The following is a 12,981-nucleotide window of genomic DNA, read 5'->3' as shown; positions in this document are numbered from 1 at the left end:
ATATTGGTCATATAGATATACTTTTATGAAGAAATATCTAGTAGACTGCATTTTGGCCTCCAATCACCCCACAACCCCCTCCTCTCCTTTCTCAGTAATCCCTCTTACCTGGCCTGGTCCTCTCTGTCTTCTTTCTCTGCATGGTCAAATGCAGGCCTAATCCGCGCCCATCATTTGTTTACATCCAGAACCATTACACCTTTTTCCACACTCTGAGAGTCGCATAACCTTCCTGCATCGGAACTCTTCAGATACCTACAACTCAAATATTTCTTTGCCTAAACCACACCTTCTGATTCTACAACCCCAGGTTTCACTACCTTTGAAAGCGCGTGAAAATCTAACCCTCACAGACGTGGGCTCATCTCAGACCTATATGCTCATCTCTTATCACACTCTACAACTTCCCCACCAACCTACACTAATAAATGGGAGAGAGATCTTAACCTTACGCTTGAACCAGCTGACTGGACGCAGATCTGGTAGGCTACTAAATCCACCTCACCTAACATCCTGGCCCTCAAAACCAATTACAAGGTACTCGCCAGGTGGTATCTTGTCCCCAACAGGATCTCTAAATTTTTCCCCCAATATAGCCCACATTGCTTTCGAGGCTGACACAACAGGCACGCATGTACATATTTGGTGGGAATGCCCCACAGTCCATAGCTTTTGGTCCGAGGTGTTCAGAATCCTATCTACTCTTTTTGATACACCCCTAACTCCAGATCCGACAGTGACACATCTGAACAGAAAACCGTTGGCTCTAACACACCGTCAGTTCAAACTCCTACTCTTTGTTACCACAGCAGCTAAACAAACCATTGCAAAAGCTTGGAAATCCTCCTCTCTATGCATCCTTGCGGTGAAACATAGAGTCACTCAAGCAATGATTCATGCCAAAACTGAAGCAATCTTACTAGGTAAAGTGTCATCCTATGAAAGGCTTTGGAGGCCCTGGATTGCCCACTACATACCGCCAGGCTTTGATGACTCTCTCTTACTACCTTGATGGTGGAACCATACCCCTTCCACCCTGGATGATCTATAACCTACTTGTAGTATTGGCTAAGCCCCTCTCTGGGGCCATCCCATCCCCCGCCCCCCCTTCTTCCATTTCCCTCTGCCACTCCTACACCCCACATGTCTCCTTTTATCTACTTTCTACGACTAACTTGCTCATTTTTGTCCTCTACTCCTCCTTCCCCCCCAGGGTCTGTGCGGTCCTCTGGTTTTCTTTTTTTCTTTACTTATGTAAAAAGAGGCCACAGACCTGCTTCCTCTTTCTCATATCTCCCCCCCCTTTTTTTTTGAACTCTTGGGGCAGCATGGTCCTCATATCAGCTCAGAGGCCATATCCCTGGGACATTGACTGAGCGTCTCCCCCAGGGAAGGGACCGCGTATTACACTCCTAACGTCCTGAGCAGAGCTTCTTTTCTGAACCATTTATTCACAATGTCACTTCTGACTGGTTTAATTGTTGTTACTCTATATTTTCAACCTGAATTGTACTTTAGATTAACCTTCTCTTGTCCTTGTCATATGTCCTTTAGCTAGGCATATCTGAAGGTTACTATATATTTGCTGTTCTATACCAGAAGACGCTTGTTTACTGCCTACGTTCTGTTATCCTATCTCTCTTTTCTGAACAGTGATTTTTGTGATGTATTTTTTATATACTTTAATAAAAACATTTGAACAAGAAAGAAATATCTAGTGGTCAAAATAATAAAACATTTTTTTTTTGTCTGATTCAATAAAACAGGGAGGATGTGCAAAATGCCATTACTTCACAGAAATGATTTCTTAATTTTCTGACTAACCTTAAAGTATATTAACTAAAGGCAACTTTTTTTGGATAGAGTGACAATGGGCTAGAACCCCTACGAAGTGTTTATTACGGTCTGTGTCCTTGTTAGGAAGATTTGCTCTTTCTAATTGCACTCAGCACCATTGTCACCAGGAATAAACGTGAGTACAAATCCATATATCTGAGTTGCCACCAGAACAGGAAATTTAGGGATTCCGGAATCTTCCATTGGGGACATCAGTTTCCATGACAGCTCTGTAAGAAAGGCCTTCCTTCACATTGAAAAGACATCCTCCCACTTCCCTAGACACAAAGTAAAACAACCCCCCCCCCCCCAATTAGACAGGTGGGCAAAAAAAAACATTGACAGTGGATTTAACCCTCCCCTACTCTATCCAAAACATTAAAAAAACAGAACTTTTTGGTTTAGATATGACCTAAATCATACTGGTATCCACAGATTGCAATATTTTGATACTTATTGCCCTTTGCATTGCCTAATGCCAGCTATATATGGATCAAAATTTAGCCAGTTCAGCAGGGACTGGCCGAATTTCGATCCATGTATGAGCAGGGTGTACTCTGTTCCCCCATCAACATTGAATGTGTGGATGAGGAAATCTAGTCATTTTTATTACATTTTTAACAAAAACAAAAATAATAATGTATAGGCTGCTTAAAGAAGAAGTATAGCCAAAGCTTGTGTGGCTGTACTTCATCTATGGAACACAGGCGTGCAATTCGTTTTGCACCCCAATGACCCGTTTTCAGCAGAGAGTGGGCTGACGTCCGCTCTCTGCTGACGTCACTGATGTCAGTCCAGGCACCGCGTCATCACGACAAAGTCTGGATCTGCTAGGGGGGAAAAAAAATTTCCTTTACTTCTCTTTTAACTGAATAAGCCTGCTTATCTCTGTTTAGTCTGGAAGGCAAAACAGTATAAAGGCAGTTTCCCAACTATGCAGCAAAAATAAAAACTATATACGACAGCCAGAAATACAAGTTTACAAATGAGATAAATTAAGTTCTCTACCATGAAAGAAATGGTTTAACTAAAAAACTAAAAAAAACCTTCCACACTTGTGGATTATAGAAAAATAGTGGAACTGTACCTATTGATAATTTTGTTCACTGTCCTATAATTTACATTGTTAAAATATTTTTACAGGATATTCCGTTATTTCTGTCTGTCCCATAATAGTGATCCATAGATATTCATGTCCTATTAGCTGTATTTCTAAATAATGCCTCGTATATCAGTACTGCCTGAGCATTAAAAGAAGAAAGTATACCCCAAGCTTGTCCTGAAAATGTAACTGTTGTGCAAATTTAAAAAAAAAAGGATTACAAACTGAACAGCTGTGTTGTTGCAAGTGCACTAATATGGCTACAGACACCTTAAACCCGAGGGGAAACATGAAAACGATGCATTTTATAAGTAATAAAAGGATGCTATTAAACAGAAATTGCTTTTAAATGAAGTTCTTTAGTGAATACTGTTAAAGTTTAACACTACCTTTAACAAAGTATATTGCCTTACCCTAGAAGTATATTTATAATAGGTTGTCATTACATATATGTCAGTTGCTGTAGCTGTTTGTGGTGCTCGTGTTGTCTGGGGACATTGCTCAGATATCTCCATTTCAGCAGGAAGTGAACACAGCAATATTTTTTTTTTTTTTTTGTGCAGAACAATGTTCATCCAGAAAGCTATATGGACCTTACATATCAGTCCCTGAAATAACTATCCTCATTGTCCTTTTATAGCCAGGTGCCTACAATTTATTGTCAATCTTGGACTGGAAAATTGGAGCTTAAATTATTTTACTAATCATGGTGCAAACCAATCTTATTTCAGACCGTTTGTAAAATGGGAGATCCTATGTGTTTTATAATTATTCATGTCATGCAGTTTGTTTGTTTTTTTCTCTGTGGGGCTTATGTACAAAAACATTGAGAGTTCATCCTCTATGATGTTTTAGGCCTCTTGCACACAGATGTAATATTTTGCGATTTATACTCAGGATCTTGTTGACAGAAAGATCCTGAGTAAAATTTTCCGCAAGGACCTTGTGTAAAAGTGAATAAATATGCGTATGCATATACATGCATAAAGTTCATCCTCTTCTAGTTGCTATGGTTGCAATATATGCATGTATACATGAGCTGTCCCCGCCGGGAGAAGACAGTGATTATCGCTAGCGCCTATAATAGCTGCTGGAGATAATTGCAAGAGAATCCAGCAGGCTGGCTGTACCCAAGTTGATTAAACGATCAACTTGGAACATTCAGCCTGCCCATTAATGGTTCGAATCTCGGCCAGCCTAAGACTTTCATCAGCGATTATAATATCTGTGGTCAAGATAGAAATCAAGCATGAAGTTATTACACAGGTATTTGTGAAAGTTCCATTAGATATGAGCAGGAGTAGAAACTAGAGTCACAAGTAATGCTTGTCAATACAGCTGCTAAACAGTGTGTATTATAGACTGAAAAATATATTTAATGCCATGGGTGTAAATGTATCTCCTGGATTTAATTATCTTAATCAGATAGAACCTCTAATGGGACTTTGTTGGCAACCAAAAAAATAACAGGGATGCCTTTGGACCTGTAGAAGAGGTGGCTATGAGTGGGTTGGAAGAGGGGGGCCCCTTATAGAAACTAGAATAGAGTGACTCCATATGGTCTCTTTGCTGTTCCGCTGCGTGCTGTAAGACCTCTCTCTGTGCCTGGTGGATCTACCTGGCGGTCTGTTTTGATGGTCTGATGGGCAGATTATACTTAGGGATTGGAGCAATTTTCGAAAACCGAAAGTGACGCAAACATACAAGCTCGCGGCTCATGGAGTGTTATCTCAGCTTTTTTAATCCAAGTGAGTATACCAACTCTGTGTATTTTTAATAAATTTAAGTTATAAGCGGTATTATGCTATTTGGGATCTTTCTTCCAATTTTACCATCCCGATCGAGCTAACTGGAGAGGAGGCTGTACCCACTCTAATGCCCCGTACACACGGTCGGACTTTGTTCGGACATTCCGACAACAAAATCCTAGGATTTTTTCAGACGGATGTTGGCTCAAACTTGTCTTGCATACACACGGTCACACAAAGTTGTCCGAAAATCCGATCGTTTTGAACGCGGTGACGTAAAACACGTATGTCAGGACTATAAACGGGGCAGTGGCCAATAGCTTTCATCTCTTTATTTATTCTGAGCATGCGTGGCACTTTGTCCGTCGGATTTGTGTACACACGATCGGAATTTCCGACAACGGATTTTGTTGTCGAAAAAATTTTATATCCTGCTCTCAAACTTTGTGTGTCAGAAAATCCGATGGAAAATGTGTGATGGAGCCTACACACGGTCGGAATTTCCGACAAGGTCCTATCACACATTTTCCATCGGAAAATCCGACCGTGTGTACGGGGCATAAGGATCTATTGCTGCATCCCCCATAGAGGGACCCTCTCAAGACCCCTGTTTGAGGCATCAGATCCAGTTATCAGATTAGATCAGATACAGCAGTAAGGTGAGGGGCTAGCACACATTAAGGTGCCACCACATTGGAGCGGCCAGGCATCGGCCAGTTTTGTTTCACGGTGAAGGGACTATCACACATTCATCAGTTTTGGACTGTTTCACTTGATTTTGCACAGGAGTTTAAATAGTATTCCATATATTTTTTGGGACTGGTCTACACCCTGTGTATTCGTATTTGAGCCCAGGGGTTGCTCACTGGACCCTCTCTTTATATTTATTCCAATGCTTTTCAATATCACCATATGCTAAGTTTGTTTTTTTCTTTGGCATGCAATGTGTCACACAGCATCATTTGCACCTTGCACTTCAGCACCAACCTACTTGTGTATGTTTTATGTACCATTTGTCACGTTTCAAGATTTATAGTTGGGTCATTCAGATTTGCACTTTATTATAGACCTTGTTTATCCCTTTTGAGATAGACTCTGTTATTGTTTGCATTTGCACTTTACTCAAGTTCACTTCAAGCTCTCATTTTAGAGTCCATAGCGCAGCACCATCATTACTCGTTTAACCCTTTCATCTGCAAAGGAACAGCTGATCAGGTGCCTGCTGCAGTGGGTCTTCAGCTTAGTTATTAGTTGACAGCACGGGGGTACCACTCATATATCAGATTATACTTGCTTATCCTTGTGGTACTATCTTCTTCCCTGATAAAGAATGCATTATAGTTACAATTCAAAACTCTTTGGATGTTCCCAGTTGAAATGACATCTATTACAGCGGACCACAACTGGGTGTACCATAGAGTGTTAAGTGAAAGATATGTGTTTTAAATACTTTCATAGACAAGTTGTTTATTCTGTACAAGATCTCCTTTTAAAAATATGTCACACCCATGTGGTGCATTTTATTATGCGTAAATAAAGATGTTGGTTTTTGCATCTCAAAAAAACTCTTTTTTTTAACCGTTGTTAATTTTTTGGTTGCCAACAAAGTCCCATTAGAGGTTCTGTCTGGTATAAATACTTAGTAGGAGGGATGGTGGCAACCACTACCTGAAACTGAAGTGGTATTATTTTTGTTGGATTTATTTATCTTTTGAGCAGCAGAAAACCCACACACAATATTTTAAAACCAGCTACATGAGTCACTCACATACAAACCTACATTGTATGGCCTATGTGAACATGTTGTACATCCCATTTAAAAACCAGGGTCAGATATTTGTGCCCATTTATTCAAAAGAGGTGAGTTCAGATACTGAAGACCCGGTTAGCATTCAGCAATGCAAAGGTGTTCAGTAGGTTTTAAGGTCAGGATCTTGTACAGGCCTCTTGGGTCCCTCCACACTAAACCGGTTAGACCAATTCTTTATGAATCTGGCTTTGTGCATAAGGGCACGGTCATGCTGGAAAAGAAAAGGGCCTTCCACATACTTATGGCCACATAATGTATCATGTTAAAATGTTTTTGTTTTGTTTTTTTTACCCAGAAGTCCTTTCTCTTTCTGCAACACTTTTTATTTTCCTTAATAAAGTCATTTATCAGTTTTCCCTTCAAATTAACTGCCAAAATATGAAAAATTGATTAATATTTTGGTTTTTATAGGAGTTTTACACCAGCAAAGATGGAACCCAGATACCTATGTTTATTATCCATAAAAAGGGTATTCTTTTGGATGGTTCTCACCCAGCCTTTCTCTATGGCTATGGAGGCTTTAACATATCCATCACACCAAGCTACAGGTAAGAATTTTTATTCAGAATTTAGTCAACATAGAAGAAATTAGCTGCAAGCATTATATTGTATTTAAAGAGTAATTCCAAGCATTGGTATTTTATACATAGTTACATTGGTTCAGCTTGGACCGTGTAACTATGTATATACCATATCTTGCCCATGTCCCTGGAAGCTGAAATTCACTAAAGTAAGCACCACTACGCCAGTGATCTCCACTTGCTGCTGAGTCCCACACTGAGCGACTGCACCTCTGCCTAATGAACACAAGAGGTCCGCCGCTCAGCACGGGTGCCATTCGGAGAATGCAACCTGGTACAGATCCTACCCCTCAGCCCTTTATCTCAGCAGACAAGCCCACATTGGAACAAGATGCAGGGATAGAGCTGAGGACTGAGGTTTCTCTGTAATGTAACGGTCAACTTTTAGTATTATGCTGGAAGTATTTTAAAGCAGTATTAAACCCAAAACCAAAAATGTGTAATCTCTTGTAGCTTTTTTCCTTCCTTAGGCTCTTTCCTTTCTGTTTTCACTTGGTGATCAGGCCAGTAACACACCTCCCTGTATGAGAGTTTCCCGCCTTGGATGAAGGAGGGAGCACCTTTGGACAGCAGCATTGTCTGGGGGGGAGGGGAGTGTTAGATGTACTAGCAGATTTAAATACACTAACAAATTGATTCCAAACCCCAAAACTTTATAAACTGTTACAGCAAAACAGTTTATTCCTTAGGATATAGGTTATACATACAAAAAAGCTGATAATTGTAAGCACCCCTGTCAGTGTTAACTGGCTTGTCTCATCTTTGAATCTCATACATTCTGCCGGAGAGCTTGTTCTGTTGAAAAACAACAGACTTGCTGGCCAGATCACCAGTTGAAAAAAAAAAAAAGAAAGCTTGAAAATGAAAACAAATGCAGCCATCACATCTAAAAAAATGGTAAACTGCAATAATACATGTTACCGCTTTAAGTCATGAATAATTATAATTGCAATTATCTTTTAATGGCCCGTACACATGATCCAAAAATCGGACGACAGATCGTCCGGTTTTTTTTGCATGCATATCGAAATTGGAGAGGTTACTAAAGTGGCGAAAATTCTCATACGACAGAATAAAAAAATCAGAAGTGATGTCACGTGTTGTAGTGTATTTCTAATGTATTTTCGGACGACAACTGTACTGATTAAATGAAAATCATACAATCTGCTATCGTACAAGAAAATGTTTTGTGTTTGTCCGATCGAATAATATCCGGTATACTGTCGTGATGAGCTCTGGAAAGCTCTGTACTAATGATCCGATTATTGTACGATGGCTTTGAAATCTGTATTTTCCGTCCGATTTTCATATCGTCTGTACGGGCAATTAGTCTGTTAAATGTGTAATGCAGTATTAATGTATGAAAACTAGAGACTGAGATCATGAACAGGAAGGCACCTGGAAAGTTGTATAAATAGAATAGCTCAGCTCAGGTGGACAGCCAGAATTTAAAGGAAAACCGTTCCCAATAAATGGTTACTTGAAGCCCAATGATTGAACATTTTTGTTGGATTTATCCTATCCATACTCATCAGACAGTCAGCATCTTCCTATCCTAATCATATAGTACAGGAAACGATAATTAATTCTTAGACCATGGATTATATTCTGCTACCTTGCGGTGAATAGACACTGGCAAAAGCTTTGCTGGGACTACCCCCCAATGTATCCATATAACCCCGCTCAGCAAGGCTCCAGTATTTTGCAAGTGTTCCTTTTTGTCCTTTTGGAAAATATTTTTTCTATTTTACACCAGTTTTCTTTTCCTTCTTCAATGGGCACTTGTAGCAAGATCTGACTGCTTATCACCTTATGGCTTTCTAGCTGGTTCTGAATAAGTGTATATCTTGGGAACTGATAGCGAGGTCGGTCTGTTATGTTTGCTTCAGGCACTGATTCCTTCGTTTTTGGCGCTCACCTTGGCACATGGTGAAACAAGTGAGTTTAGCTGCAGGGTGCTATACACGCTCAAAGCCATGGTTCATTCCTATGGCTTCAAGGTCTTGAGGACAGGGTTTCTTTGTGGATTATTACCTGAATCTGTAATGCACACTACTGTATATCCTTTTATCCTACGAAACAAACCTCAGTGCTAAGCACAGGCAGCAGGGGTTTTAAAGGCACAGGTTATGGAGTAATCTACACTTTGTGTTTTCCCTGGCTATTGTCATTCTTTATTGGGCCTTATGGATAATGTTATTATAGCGTTTACCTATTTAAATTCAGCAGCCTTTTTTTGCACCTCACTACTTGAAGTTTCTTTCTGGTTAGTGACATAGTGCTTATAACTGCCCACTTTCACCCACAATCTTCCACCGATGACACAAGCTGATTGTTTGCTTTTTCACTTGTTGCCTGACATCTCAGAGACATAGCCACCAGAACTCTGTTTTAGTTCCTGGGTTATTGTAATTCCTTCATATTAGACATGGTGTACCCCCTCAGTCTGCAGCAGTTCAATGAATACCCCACTAGGGAAGCGCTTGCCTTAGTCGTACACTTCTGCCTTTCCTCCCTGGCTATATTTATGGGTTATATCCGAAATCCACCGTTACATTTGCAGAAGGCAAATCCTTGTGTACTCTTTTTGCAAGACATTGCCCTTCTTCATCGCCCACTGTGTCCCTCTGGTCCTTCTCCCTCTCCATATCATACCTTGAAGGCATGTTACACAACCTACATTTTACCTCTCGGGTGGAGTCAGGACTGTCCTCTATCGCTATCTGCCACAACTGCCCTTAGGAATCAGCCCTCTTCTGTTTCCTCACAGGGTGGTCCCTTTTATGGTATTCCACCCTCCTCTCCCATTTGCTGGGTTGTTATTTTGCCTTTTGTTCTATTGTCCTCAGGAAACAAGTTCCTCCTCCCCTACCTAAGCCCATTCTCCCAGAAATGTTGGTGTTCTTGGGCATTTTAAAGCATCTACCACGTCTTTTTCTCTCACGTTTATATCGCCACCTAATCTGTTCATGTTTTTCAGTAACGTCTTTTTTTTCCAGATATTTGAGCCTCTTCTCATGCGTGTTAAGGCTGCTAGGCGATTCTGCTGTCAACTGTCTGTTCAGGCCTATTGACCCTTCCTGCTTTTTCAGTGGGCCTGTTGCTGCTGTTTTGGCTTTTTTTTTTTTTTTTTTTTTTTTTTAGCCCACCCCTCTAATTATTGCTTGGGGGATATGCCGTTGTCCACAAATAAATTCCTGTGTCCTGTACTGTATGATTAGGATAATAGGAATGGAATTTTAACCTATTTGTAAATTTCATATCTTGTATGCACAGGTCCCTCCCTTCTTTCCTTTGTGATCTTGTTATTTGCTAAAGAACTGGAATCTGACTGAATGGGTGGGGTTATATGGATACACCGGGAGCTGTCCCAGAAAAGCTTTTACTTGTGTCCATGCACAAGAAGATAGCGACATGTATCCCATGGCCTAAGGATCAATAAGGCTCGGTTCACACCTAAGACGGATCCGTCTCACAGCAGGGGTCCGGTGCGTCCTGGTTCACCGTTTCAGGTCTGATTTCAGCCCGAATTTTGGTCTGAATTCGGGGCTGAAATGGACCAAAAGACGCACAGGACCCGCTGCGGAGATATGTGAACCGGCTCCATAGAGAGCCGGTCAAAATCTCCTGCTACTGCGAATTGGATGCGGGATTCGCAATGGTGTGAACCCAGCCTTACAGTTTCCTGTGCTGTACTCCAAGATATGAAATTTTACAGCAAAATAGCCACTACTTTTAGACCAATCACTCAAACTGGCCCTCTTTTGTGACCAAATCCCCCTCTGTCCATCATGCAGCCTTAGTTGTCCCTCTTTTTGACCTAAAGTTTACATCTCTATCCTTTTGTAAAAAAAAAAAAAAAAAGTTCACATCTCTTTACAAAATGTACTATTTCACTATCGAAAGTGTTACACTGCACTAATTGTTTTATCCAACCTCTATATTGCTGCATTTGTTATTTTAAAATCCAATATAAAGCATAGGTAGAGGTCAAAAATTGCTTTCAAAGGTGTCTCTCGTTATTTTGGAAAATTGGGAGGTATGCAGTCAGTCATAAATTGAGTTCCATAAATCTTTATGTTTTACACTTTGTATTAGGTAACCTGGAAGAATAATTATATACTTTTGTTTCAGTGTTTCCAGACTTATATTTGTAAGGCACTTAGGTGGCATACTTACTATTGCCAACATCCGGGGAGGAGGAGAATATGGAGAAACCTGGCACAAAGGTTAGTAAATTTACCCTTTGCATGGATTGTCATTATATTAAAAGTAATAATAAAAAAAAAACTAAAACTAGTGTATGCATTTTGTAATCTGTCAAAACACATTTTTTGCTGTCTGTCCTGAGCATATATCAAGCAAATTATAGCAGTCTTTGATGCTGAGAATAATAGGGATCTAATATATTTGTTAAACAATTACTAAGTAATATATGAAGCATGCATGCCACAGGAATAGCACTATTCCAAACGTGTTTGTAATATATGAAAAGTATATGGAAGACACATCTGTCCATTAGGCCTCACGAATGAAGTCTCTGAATCAAAATATGTTTATCCCCACTAGCATCTTGTGTGTAACCTGCCCTTGTATATGCTCCTTATTGTTCCTATATCTTTCTAACAAGTCATGCTTCCACGTCTGTTTGTTAATAGAAATTTGGGGAAACTAAGAGGTCTGCTTACATTTTTTTTCACACAACCCTCTTTCAGGATTCATACATTTTTTCAACTGAATCCAATTAAAAAATGTGTTATTCTTGGGTGAAAGTTGTGTGACTCTTGGGTGAAAACATTCATGTATAAACCTCGAAGAGTTTCTGAAACCGCAAAATATACTCACATTTTTACTTTCCTATTTTTGATAGCTTTTGCTGTTTTTTTACACCTTAAAAGAGAAGTGTGGGATTTAAAAATAATAAACATTTATACTCACCTAGGTGGATAAAGCATTGATTCGATGCTGCAGCTGTTGTCCGCCTTCTATACCGAGAACTGAGTGATCAAGGACCACTGATTGCTCAGTTCTCAGGTCTGCTCCAGGTGCCGGTCATGCATATGGGCAGATCCCAACATTATTGTTGGGATGCCTGCAAAACCTGGACCAGCATTATGATGTCGGTCAACACCAGACTTTAGCCCCATGTCGGCTGAATGTGGGTCACGGGAGTGCAGAACTAAGTGCACTCCTGTGACCCACAGCTTTGGCCAAACTTCTCCTTTTAAGCTAGAAGGGTTGAACCTGAGAACCAATTTGTTAAACCGAATCTTGTTTTATACTGACACTTCTGTGCAATGGTATTTCTAAGTACATTTAAGGAGTCAAATTACTATTTCACTTTGTATTTTAAAAAAAGAATTTACATAATGGTCTGAAAAAAAATCCTAATTTCCATTCAGGGAATAGCTAATTATCTACATTCCATATTCAAGTTTTGGTGTACATCTTTGCATTTTGTTTCTCATTTCTTGATTGCACACCTGATGTTCTGACTACTGAACAGGACTGTTTTAGACATAATTGATTTATTTCTTTCATTGTGTCAGTAAACACTTGGGCTCATGACTCATTTCTTAAAATAGCACTTTTTGTTACAACTTAAGCAGTATCATTAGATATGAATTCTAGCATCCTGTAAAACAAGCCATATGATTGCCCAAGTAGAGTTCAACACTTTATGAAGATGGATAAAAGGTAATTTTAGCAAATAATAACTTGAGGATTTAGGGCCTGTTCACACTAGAATGCCTTATGGGAAACACGTGTTTCGTGCTGGTTTCCCGCACTGCATTTAAATCGCACCGCCCTAGTGATCTGCAGTTGGTGTCAGTGGAATGTTAACGACAACCCAAATGCAGGTGCAGTGCATTTTGCCCACACCAGATTGCTAGGTACAAATGT

General features: G+C 39.9%; 1 protein-coding gene across 1 annotated transcript in view; it reads left to right on the top strand.

Annotated features, from left to right (window-relative positions):
- PREP (prolyl endopeptidase) overlaps nucleotides 1–12,981 on the top strand; it is a 212,816-nt gene that overhangs the window by 184,072 nt on the left and 15,763 nt on the right. Inside the window, exons 11-12 of the mRNA XM_073627010.1 lie at nucleotides 6,908–7,044; nucleotides 11,212–11,306. Of these exons, the coding sequence (XP_073483111.1) occupies nucleotides 6,908–7,044; nucleotides 11,212–11,306 (232 nt within the window). The remainder of the gene's footprint in view (nucleotides 1–6,907; nucleotides 7,045–11,211; nucleotides 11,307–12,981) is intronic.

This window comes from Aquarana catesbeiana, linkage group LG04 (genome assembly GCF_042186555.1).
Source record: "Aquarana catesbeiana isolate 2022-GZ linkage group LG04, ASM4218655v1, whole genome shotgun sequence".
NCBI lineage: Eukaryota > Metazoa > Chordata > Amphibia > Anura > Ranidae > Aquarana > Aquarana catesbeiana.
The sequence above is the reverse complement of the archived record's forward strand: the minus strand, read 5'-3'. Positions and strand labels throughout refer to the sequence as shown.